Below are 12,228 nucleotides of genomic sequence, written 5' to 3'. Positions count from 1 at the left end.
CTAACAAGAAATGTTTGCTGGAAGAGTTCAGTAACACAGGTACAGAAACAGAAATTCAGCTCATGTCAGTCCTTTTAAAACCACAGGGAAAAAATTAGTTCCTCAAAAAGAAATAAATGGCACTCCCAAGCTTTTTTTACCAGAATAAGTGAATTTAAATTTTTTGTGAGTATAACTAATAGATGGAATGGAAGAACAGGGGTAAGAGATTGCACTTGTCCAAATTCACAATCAACAAACAGGCAAAAAAACCTTACAGATATAGGTCAGGCCTGCTTGACCCATTAGGAGACACAGACTCTAGAGTCAGGAGCACACTATATAAATCAATTGGCTTAACTTAGGAAAGCTAGGAAGTGAATTTGCAGTGATGGAAACTATGAATAACAAGACCACCAGAGAGAAAAGCTGTAAGAAGCAGCTGCGACGATAAAGACACAAAGATGACTGGTTCAGAAGTTTTATGTGCAGCTAGACAACATTACTTAAAAAAAATAGATATTAAAACCAGTAGATCTCTCTCCACTTACCATGACATCTCCTAGCACCTAAGTTACTTTGAAGAATTAATTGCATGTGTGTAAAGGAGGGTCCTTACTCTTCTGTTCACACTGAACCGGAACACACATTCTTTCTTCATAGTGCTTTTAAAACCTCAGATTGTATCTACACTGCTCACAGTAGCTCAACGCAGAGATGCCAGAGTTTATTCTGCAGCAATGAGCTACATGGACTCACCATAACAACACTCCCCATATGTCAGCTGACCTGCTGAGATAGATCAACTAGTCTCAGGCTGCTGTCAAAGAAATATAGCTCTGCAACTTCCAGGTCCCAAGCTAGTATCTTGAGACAGTGCTGAATTGTACCATATGGAAATACCAACCCTGAGCTTAGACTGCCTATATAAACATTGTATTACACAGCACAGACACACACGTGAAGCCAACAGCATGGGGAGAAGTATGTTTTATGGTTCACTAAGAAGGGATGAAGATAATCCTTTCCTCAACTCAGGTACTTTCACATCTCAGGGCAGGTTAAGAGCCAACAGTGGGCTGAAAGCAGACGTGGGCTTCACAGAGGGTCTTATTTTCTTACAACCTCTTTGCAGAAAGTCACAGTATAAGGAATCAAGAAAAAACAAGATTTTCATCTTCTTTCTCTACCTCCCTCTCTCCCTTTCAGCATCTCTGCTGCTGAAGAGTAGACCAGAAACATCATAAAACATACTAGTTAATGAAGCTAATGCTTCACAGACCTTCTACTGGACAATCACCTATGCATACGTAGTGTGCGGATCATCTCTCAAGACTTGTCAGAAGTGAGAGATAGACCAAGTTAATTTAATATAAGAAACATGGAGCATTCAGAATCCCAGCCTAGATCACACAACTTAGAACTAATTTTATTCCAGGGAGCTTCCCCACAATTTGGAATACTAACTCTTCAGGCCCATATTGGAAGCTAAAAAAGTCTTAATTGAAAAAATCCATTTCAGTTGGTTTGAATAAGAATGCTGTCAAAGGGATGGGAAACTTGCCAAAAGACTGCAAAGCAAATGGTAATAATAATTACCAGTTGAATTTTGGATAATTGCTTAGCAGAATGGAACAATGATCACTGTATATAAGCTCATTTAAATGTTTCACTCAACTGGGACAAAAAGTAAAAAACATGTTAATTTAATTTGCCAATGACACAACCAGTGAAAAACTGTTAAAAGACACAAAATAGCCAGAAAAATGTTAGAAAACAAACAGAAAAGCCTATTGGCTTTCAAAAAAAGTACATTTAGAGAAACATACACCTAGAATATGAAGTTGAAAACACATTTAGAAATTAAGGGGAGCTGGTGCATGTTCAGAGATATAGTTGAAAAGGAAATGTAATACTGGGGTGGGGAACAAAACCAGATTAGATAAGGAGGACTTCCAGTGTACTACATTGAATTTCACAAACTGCATTGACAGAATGGTATGAACTGAATTCAGTGAGAGGCTAGCTGAAGACTCCATCACTGACCCACATGCTACTACTTCTACAAATTATTACTGCAATGCATTTTAGATTTATGCAATACAGATGTTTTAACTTAGAATGCTTGTAGATATACCTCACCATCTCTAAAAATGTAATCCTCCACTTACTTCTCAGCTTCAGAAATCCTTTGTCCTGATATTCCAGAGTCATCAGTGGTTCCACGCAGAGCTACATTGATAAATCATAAATCACAACAGCTATAATTGTAGGGCAAAGGAACTACAAAGTGAATAAAGGCTGGAGATATAGCATTTCAGCCAAGGCTATTTCACTGGAGAATGAGCTTCCAGAGAACACTGTTTTAAAATCCACAGCTTAATTATCTTTAGGACATACTAGGAGACCTTACTGATTCATAAAAAACTTTCCTACAACAACATGGTATAAAGGTCTGATTTGGTTTTAGTAATAAAAGGGAAAGGGCAGAAGATTCTGACACGTGCTGCGATCATCGCTGTATTGTTCTATGCATCTCACTAAACAGAGATTGGCTAAGCTACAAATGGACATAGTGTAACAGCTTACAAGGGAGGGAGTAAAAAAAAAAAAGGGAGGAGTTTAATATAAAGAGTTCCATGTGGAAGAATCAGAACGACACTAGCGAAGGAAGGGGGTTTGGAACCTTAAGGAAGTAATCTTGACAGTAAATTCATTAAAATAGAATCTTTCAAAGAAGCTGGGTGAACAGTGGTCCTTCTAGCTCTTCTCAGTCTCCAGGTTACATGAATTATATGGATAGGACATTTCTTTAATTTAAGGAATCTAGCCTTCCTGGTGAACTCAAGAAGAACTAGTCAGAGACATACCACTCTTCCTATTCCATGACAGAGATTATGTGCTTGGTTGCGGTGGTAAACCTCCCTTCCACAAGCACTAAAGGTAGTTAGGCTTCCAATTTCCTAATTCAAGTGTGCAGAAGCAAAAGAGGCAGCCATTGCACCATGCGATGTATGTGAAAGAAACAAGATAAGATTATAAGAAGATTTTATTTCAATATGAGCAGTAACAGTACTTTTTGTCTGAAGGGGAGGTTAAGAGTCTGCAAAAAGGATCCTCAACCAATATAGTCCAAACCACTTTCTGCAGCAGTTTTATGTTTCAGTGCTGTGTACATCTAAATAAAGTAACAATCACCCCAAGTGGAAGGAAAAGATCCCATATCTGGTGTTGAACCATTCCAGGGCTATATCTAAGGTATCAAACAGCAGCTAGATTTGCTGGAAGCAATTTTAAAGGGGGGGGGGGGGGGGGGGCGTGCAGAGGTGCAGGGCCGGGAAGGGGGGAGGCACTCAGAAAAAAGAAAAAAGAGAAAAGTTGTTGAAAAGCACCAAAGAAAGCTGAGGCTCTAGAAAAAAGTGCCAATGGTCCTGACTGAGCTTTCTGTTCACTTCTCAATACGTCAGACCTGGAACAAGTTTCTCAGTTCAAAATTTCTCTAATTGGCTGGAAAGCATTTAAGGAAAAATCTTTTAATTAAAAACAGAGAACCAACAAGACATGAAAGCCATGGGGGTTGGGAGAGGCATATGTTGACCTTATGAAGCTTCACAGCAGAACTCTGCAGGGGCTGTTTAAACTGAGAAAGCACAGTTTTAATTAAAGAGTCCTGAGGAACAGACAATTCAAAAGAGCAGGTCAGCTAGATTCCAAGAGGTCAATTTAAGCATAAGCAGAGGGAAAACAAGACTTCTGGTCATTTTGCCTTCCTTTGGGAGAAATCTGTTCCTAACTGAGCATTATGCTCTGTGCTTCTCAACAAAAAAGCTAGCTGTTCTCTAACCACCTGTATGGGTGTTCTGTATCATTGGTGTTTGAGAGAGAGAAGAAATTTTGTGAAGTCCACCCTAGTTTCTTGACACTGGATCACATTCTAAAAGAAACCTTTTGGTTCCCCCCCCACCAAATGCATGGAATCCTAGGTATGCTTATGCATACTTGAAAATAGAACTCTGCATCTTGCTAAGCTTCTAAAACCAGTGGGAAATCCTGTAAAAAACCCAACAACAACAACAAAAAACCCAACAAACAAAAAAACAAACAAAAAAACCCCCAGATACAGCATATCACCAAACAGAAATTATCTTAAAAAAAAAAAAAACCAACAAAACAAAAACAAACCAACAAAACTAACCAAAACCCCAAACTTTTTCTTTACTTTTTGAAGTGTATTGTGTTGCTATCACATTTAGTGAAGCTAGTAATTTTTTGGTACTATTTGGAGTCAAAAGGAAAAATAAATCTAATCTCCAAACAAAAGGAGTTATGAAGGGCACTGTAACCAGGACTCATCAAGTAGCAGGGCTAACATAGAAAAATGTAACATAAAAGTTGCTGCATCTCTCCATGAAGAACTACTTTCCAGTGATTCAAAAGGATAAGGAATTAAGCAGAAAAGTAACATCTACAGTAATCTCCCCAAGAGAAACAGTAATGTTAGTGCACTTCAATTAGTGTATACATGGTTCTGCACATACACAGATTGTTACACTTAAGTATTGCTCCTGTTCAGATAGATTTCTCTCCTATTGGCCCTTTGAGAACTCATGGCTAGATGCATCTGCTTGGGTGAGTGAGGTGCATGTTCCAAGTCAAGGCATGATTATTTCATGATTGACAGACAAAGCAGTAAATTTCCCTGCATCAAGGAGGAGCAACTAGCAGCCAGATTAAGCAATCAGTTCACTCATTTGTGAGATATTGTCTACTTTTCTAAAATCCCAGTTAAACACTCAGAAGTGGAATGGTGGGGGTTTTTTTGTTTGGGTTTTTGAGTTTGTATAAGCTTAGAAATTGCACTGTCTTACATCTTTAATTTTATTCTCCTTTGCTGCCCTCCAGCCAGGGTGCAAGCTTTGATGCAAGTTCTCATTTATTATGTTGACCTATATCCTCACAGAGGTGGCACATATGCAGTTTACCAGGGATACCCTCCACAGATGGACAAAAATAAGAAAAAGCCACCACTCACTTCTAAAACAGAAATTCAAATGGAATGAAACTTAAAGTAAATAAGAGGCAGAAAACGGCAGTAAACACTTTTATGGCAAAGGAATAAATAAAAATGAGAACATCCTGGGAGACATGGAAGTAGGCGAATGTAATACTTTTGACAAAGTTAGACAAAAGATGCCTTCATAGTTCTTCACAGACATAAATCAATGACAATACTGAAGCACAGAGCAATCCCTGTCCAGAAACAAACCCAGGAGAGAAACTGGGACAGAGCAGAATCTTGCTGTAGAAGGCAAAGGACATTTTTTCATCCTTTTCTGCACACAGAAATTCTATTGAAATAAAGTGGACATTCGATGAATAACTCCCCATACACCTGACACAGGACACCAAATGTAGAAAGACTAGTTCAGGTCTCAAAAGCAACATACCAACATTAATCTGAGCCATACTGCTTCCAATTTCAGAATCAGCAGGTTCTTTGTCCCCTGCCCTGTTGCATAGTATAAGATAACCACTATTGTGGTTTAACCCCAGCTGGCAACTAAGTATCACGCAGCCACTTGCTATTCCGCCCACACAGTGGGATGGGGGAAGAGAATCAAAAAAAGTGAAACTCATGGGTTCAGATAGACAGTTTAATAGGACAGAAAGGAAGAAAAAAATAGGACAATAATAATAATAAAAGAATTAGAATATACAAAACAAGTGATGCACAATGCAATTCCTCACCACTCGCCAACTGATGCCCAGTTAGTTCCCAAGCAGCAATCCACCTCTCCTGGCCAAGTCCCCCCAGTTTATATACTGGGCATGACATCATATGGTATGGAATATCCATAGTTTGGGTCAGCTGTCCTGGCTGTGTTCCCTCCCAACTTCTTGTGCCCCTCCAGCCTTCTTGCTGGCTGGGCATGAGAAGCTGAAAAATCCTTGACTTAGAATAAACACTACTTAACACACCAATGTTTTTAGTTGTTGCTATCAATATTATTCTCATACTAAATCCAATCCATAACACTATAGCAGCTACTAGGAAGAAAATTAACTCTATCCCAGCTGAAACCAGGACAGCATAAACAGAATTTCATACCAGGACTCTATAACTTACCTACCTCCTTGTGGTGGGTTGATCCTGGCTGGATATCAGGTACCCACCAAGTTGCTCTATCAATCCACATCCTCAACTGACAGAAGGAAAGAAAATACAACAAAACGCTCATGGGTTCAGATAAGGACAGGGGGAGATCACTCAGCAATTAACCTCACAGGCAAAACAGACTCAACTCAGGGAAATTAAATTTAATTTATTGCCAATCAAATCAGAGCGCAATAATGAGAAAAAACTAAATCTTAAACATCTTCCCCCCACCCCTCCCTTCTTCCCAGGCTCAACCTCACTCCTGATTTCTCTGCCTCCTCCCCCACAGCAGCACAGGTGGACAGGGAATGGGGGTTGGGGTCAGTTTATCACACATTGTCTCTACCGCTCCTTCATCCTCACTCTCTTCCCCTGCTCCAGCGTGGGGTCCCTCCACAGGAGAGAGTTCTCCATGAACTTCTCCAACATGGGTCCTTCCCACAGGCCACAGTTCTTCATGAACTGCTCCAGCATGGGTCCCTTCATGGGGTGCAGTCCTTCGGGAATGGGCCACTCCAGCGTGGGTCCCCCACAGGGTCACAAGTCCTGCCAGGAGCCTGCTCCAGCACGGGCTTCCCATGGGGTCACAGCCTCCTTTGGGCACCCACCTGCTCCGGCATGGGGTCCTCCCCAGGCTGCAGGTGGGTATCTGCTCCACCGTGGACCTCCCTGGGCTGCAGGGGGACAGCCTGCCTCACCATGGTCTTCCCCACAGGCTGCAGGGGAATCTCTGCTCCAGCACCTGGAGCACCTCCTCCCCTCCTTCTGCACTGACCTGGGGGCCTGCAGAGTTCTTTCTCTCACATATTCTTACTCCTCTCTTCCGAATGCTGTCGCACAGTTGTTTTTTCCCCCATCTTAAATACATTATCCCAGAGGTGCTACCATCATTGCTGATGGGCTTGGCCTTGGCCAGCAGCGTGTCCATCTTGAATGCAGCTGGCACTGCCTTGTTGGACACGGGGGAAGCTTCTAGCAGCTTCTCACAGAAGCCACTGCTGTAACCCACCCTCACCCCCCCCCCCACTACAAAACCTTGCCATGCAAACCGAATACACTGCTGCACATAATATGATGTTTAAATTGTCAAAATTGTATCATCATAAAATGACATGCTGTAGCAACAAACTATCTGTAGAGTCATGATTCCATGCAAGCTTGTATAACTGTTTTTAATTTGATATGTACATATATGTTCTTGTGTTCTAGTGTAGTGATCATAAAGAAACAACTTAAAACTAATTTCTGGCATAATCCAATTAGAAGATGTACCACCAGCCACACTTCTAAAGAAAGCTCTAAGTTGAAAGTCTTACTTGCTTTGGGCATCATTTAGTGTGAATTTTTCTATTGTTAAGAGACTAATTCTGTAGTTCAGATCAGCAATGATCTCGCTTCTGGTTGCTGCCATTTGTTGTATAACAGCATTCCTTCCCACATTCATCTAAAAGCAATGTTTTTCAAGGAAAAAAATCCAGGTCTAATCTATGCCTGAGTGTGGTAATGACCATATTTCACCCACGATGTTGCACAGGTGCAGCTTCTTAGTAAATGAGCTTAGGTCTTAAGAGACCATGAATGTTCTGAGTTCCCCTACGCACAAGTATAGCAGAAAAATCCCATAGCAAATAAAACCGAAATGAATAAAATCAAGGTTCTAGACTGTAATTACTGCTAGAGAATCAGAGAAATTGGACTGAGGGGATTAAAATATTGACAGCAAGTTCTCTAAAGTGATGCATTTCTGCTTCTAGTTAATATAAAAAGAAAATGTATGTTAGTGTATAAATACACAGGTAAACATGCCATATTTGCTCAGACTTTATGAACTCTTTATAGGCCACAACCACAGCATAGTAACATCCACCTGAGCTTTTGTTCCTATGCTCCTCCTCCCCCTTTAAAGTACCGTGGTGATTATATTTTCTTCCACAACCTTTTCCATATTCACATAAAACCACTAAAGGTAAAAGAGAAAGGAGATATTACGTAGCTAAAACTTTTTCCTTCTTCCCAAAAAATCCAGATGCCCATCATCTGGCTGAGGCCAGATGCTAGATAGATGAAGCCTGATGAAAACCTGCATTTTAAGTACAGTAGTGGCTACTTTTCATCAGATAGCTTCTTCTCAATCTGTCAACAAGGTTTACCACTGACAGCTGCAGTTCTGGTGGATGACTTCTTCACTATCATCTCTAACTCCCCTACAGAAATATGTTCTAGTAGTCTACACTTTATCTTTCCTGGCTATGACCTGACCTCAAATCAGATATGGCCTCACTGCATACTGGTTAGATTAGTACCATACAATTTATCTGAAGTCTTAAAAATATTATCCCTGAACTAATGTAAGTGATTTAGAACGTAACAAAGTACCTATCACTGGGAAGAAGGTGTTACAGACAGCATAGTCAGTCACTTCAATAGCAAATTCTGTCATGTTTAAATACGATTGTCTAATTTCCAAGGAACTAAATGGCTTATGCCAAGAAATGCAAGTTGTTATTCACAATCTTGCCAACTCTATTCATCATGAGCAGAAGTCTTGCAGAGCTTAGTGAGAAGGTGAGGTTTTACCTATATTTAAGAGATGGTTCTAGTCTTCCCCGCAACAAGGGAAGCATTCTGAATAGCCTGAAGCAAGTGAGGCTCATAGTAAAAAAACCCACCAAAATTCATATTTGTACAGCAATATTCAGTGTATTTGCTTAAAATACTGAATCAAAAACTAAAACAAAATGTAATTTTAGTTGCATGTAGTTACATGAGTTTATTTTGAACTCTTGCCAGTTCTGTAATACCTAATATACCGAGTGCAGTACAAGAATAGCTAGACAAGATAGTACAGTGCTGAATAGTTATTTTGGCATTGGAGCTTTTTCCTTGTGGGTAGGGTTGGGGAAGAGGTCACACAGTTGTCAGTGGTCCCCCTTCCACAGCCATCAGGATCCTGCAAAATCATCTAGGAGATGTGCCAGGACTAGCTCAGGCAGCAGCATTCGCCACCCTACAGCCCAACACCACTATATACTCTACCTCCTGCAGGGCTCCTAGTCAAAGCACTCAGTACCCCAACTGCCTAATAATCTCAGCACCTACCTCCCTCGTGCTCCATATCCTATATTCTAACCATCTCTGGGTCCACTACCCTGCTCCCAGCTCCCAGCCACCACACCCCAGCACTTCCCCCCCCGCCATCCATTCCCATGCACAGGCCTACAAATGTCCTCCCTCTGATGTACTGTTGCTTGACATGCTGTTCTGTAATGGAAGCAGCACTGGCAACAAGGTGCTCCTATGCTACACTTCATGCTGCAAGCATTTTTTAACTATTCCACAGGCAGCTGTGACGGTGTCTCCCTATTAACAATGTTAGAACATTACAACATAGTGCGAAGTGTCGGTATTTGTACTGCGTTAATAGCCTAGCTAATGATTTTAATGTCAAGGTAGCAGAGCACCAGCAGATGCTGGAATACTTGCCTCCATTTTTCCCAACTGTTCGGAAACACCTCCAGAAGGTCCGAAGAAAAGATGCCCTATTGTGAGGGGTAGCTTGAACAAAGCTGAACTCACGGAACAAGATGTGTGTTCCTTGACGCACGCTGTTAAAACTGTGGAGATAAAGTCAAGACAAGAGAACGTTAGAAAGCTGAACCAGTGTGAGTGTTCTGGGGCCAGCTGGAACAATAGCAAGAAAACCACTGCCAGTTACATTTTGTGAAACCAAATCTCCAAAGTTTATACCCATCTGTTCTCTAGAGAGAAGGCTATTTGCAAAAACCACACACTGGAACTTAATTATAGGAATTAGAGGTTTGTGAAAGTAAAATTCATTCTAAAGAATCCCAGCAAGGGGTGTCCAAGAGCCACTTATTTGAAACCAATCCATTGGAAAATGGCTGGCCAAGAGTAATTGTTGTTTATCTGACCAGAAGATGCCCTTTCCTTTAGTACCATTTGAATTTCACTGCTATTCTTATCACAGTTTTCCATGAAGCCACACACACACACACAAAAAAAAACCCACCCCCAAAAAACACCAAAAAAACCTCTTTAACAGAAGCCTCAGGATTTCATTTCTAGCTTACTGAAACTTGACTGTATTGGATGTATAAGATCTACTTCAGTTGTCATGAAAAGCAGATTGACGCTTCACTAAACATCACTTTGCACTAGTGCATTTTGAAAAGAGTAGCTGCTCATTATGATCAATAGTCAATTTGATATTCACATTCTTGTATATTAGCACAAATTTCTCATATTTGAGTTTTAAGCACTTTAGGCTAACTTACTATAGTAAACATTTGTCTTAAAAAGGTTTCTCTGAAGCACAAGAAGCTCTCCTTTTCGCATGGTAAAGCTCAACATGCAAGAACAATAGAAATGCAAAAGACAAACATTCTATACCAAAAAGTATAATGACAGGGTTGCCTCAAAGATAGATTTTATGCATTTCACTCTGCATCGTGCAAGTGGGACAAAGCTTTCAAACACTCCAGAGAGATCATTAAAAACATTCACTTGGGACAGCAGCTTAACTCTCCCACATAGGAGAGAATTAATGAAAAGATACAAGTTTACTTTCATCACAGCAGAACCTCTCCATAGGTAGCATCTCCACAACAGACAAAATCCAGTGGTCAGTGTGAACCCTCTCAGTCTGCAATTCTAAAACATCTCTTTAAACATAAATAGTTTAAATCACTTTATCCTTCATAGTATAGAAAAGGGTCTCACATTTGAAAGAGAATTATACCAGAGTTGAGCAAAATTAAAAAGTCATGTAACAACTGGGGGGTGCGTGGAGAGAAGCCAATTCAATTTTTCAGAAAAGAATCACAATTTCTTTTTTTTAGTGTCCTGGTTCTCAAGGACATGTGAGTAAATTGAATTTTCTGTCAGCTGTTGAAAGCTACGTGCAGAGCACTGTTTCTAGCCCTCCTACCCAGAAGGAAATGCAACTCAAATAAAATAAGTACAATCACCTTTTGATTAAGAAACACTCGTGACTCTTGAATCCTGGACTTAGGAATACTCTTTCTGTAAATATCATGGACAAATATATTATTTCGTATTTATGAACCCTTATTCATGCACTAGTGCTATACAAACCAGAGGAAAGCAAAGCCATTGTCCCAAGAGATTAAAGTAAATAAATAAATCATGTGCCTGATCAAAATATGCCAGAATTACAGGAAAGGGCTCCCATGATTATCATTGTAAGTAAAGACATTACAAAGTACTGTAGCTCACTGCCTTAGAGTGAACCAGTTCAGAGTAAGGAAAAGTAACTTGCATAAAGTCCCACAAGATGCCTGCGACAAAGCTGGAAATGGGATTTCAGATCTTCTCATCCTACACCACAGCCTGTAAGACTTTTTTCGTTTCTGATTTGCATTGTTTTGCTAATTATTTGACAGGCTGATGGAGAAAAGCAGGATACAAATTAAAAAGAAGAAACTTGGTGTAATATGAGAAGGCAGCTTTCAGAACAAAGACACAAGTAAGGGAGACATTTAGGAAGGGAAAGAAGATGAAGGCACAATGGTACAATTAAATGCACCAAATTATGTTGCTCGGAACTACAGCACATGCAACATCTGCAAGCAGATCCTGGCACAACTGTCATAGAAAGGTCCAGATATGAAGCTAACATACTATTAATTCACAGCAGACAGCCCTACCATATTACTCCTTAGTTCTAATAAGTGAAAACTTGAGTCACTTGCATTTTCAGTATGGGATGGCTCTCTAAACCTAGCAGGCAGAAGGGTATGATATCATTTGTTGTTGCTTACTCAGTTAAAAGAGTGGGTGGATATGTTGGAACATCAGCACACCTGGATGTGCTGACAGCCAAGTGCCGCCAGCTAGTTGAGTAAAAGAGGTACGATGTTTCTTTCATTCCTCATTTCTTGCAATCAGATTTTAACTATACAATGGAAGGATTTTTCCCCAAAAGCTCAAGTCTGCAAGCCTGGGAGTTTTATCCCAGTTAATATGCTGCATTTCAGAGACCCTACTTTATAAATTCCTTTTTGTAAGTTGTAAAAGTTCAGCTCAAAGGAGCCAGCCCATGATGGAGCTAT

At 40.3% G+C, this 12,228-nt stretch overlaps 1 protein-coding gene across 2 annotated transcripts in view; it reads right to left on the bottom strand.

The window, feature by feature from the left end:
* Window positions 1-12,228, bottom strand: part of CSTPP1 (centriolar satellite-associated tubulin polyglutamylase complex regulator 1) — an 86,200-nt gene that overhangs the window by 49,267 nt on the left and 24,705 nt on the right. Inside the window, exons 3-4 of one of the 2 annotated variants that reach the window (XM_075030824.1) lie at window positions 9,620-9,750; window positions 6,107-6,182 (exon numbers count right to left, since the gene is read on the bottom strand). In XM_075030824.1, coding sequence (XP_074886925.1) covers window positions 6,107-6,182; window positions 9,620-9,750 — 207 coding nt within the window. The remainder of the gene's footprint in view (window positions 1-6,106; window positions 6,183-9,619; window positions 9,751-12,228) is intronic. The other variant, XM_075030823.1, reaches the window with a different exon arrangement.

Source organism: Buteo buteo, chromosome 6, assembly GCF_964188355.1.
Source record: "Buteo buteo chromosome 6, bButBut1.hap1.1, whole genome shotgun sequence".
Lineage (NCBI taxonomy): Eukaryota > Metazoa > Chordata > Aves > Accipitriformes > Accipitridae > Buteo > Buteo buteo.
This window is presented reverse-complemented; position numbering and strand designations above follow the sequence as displayed.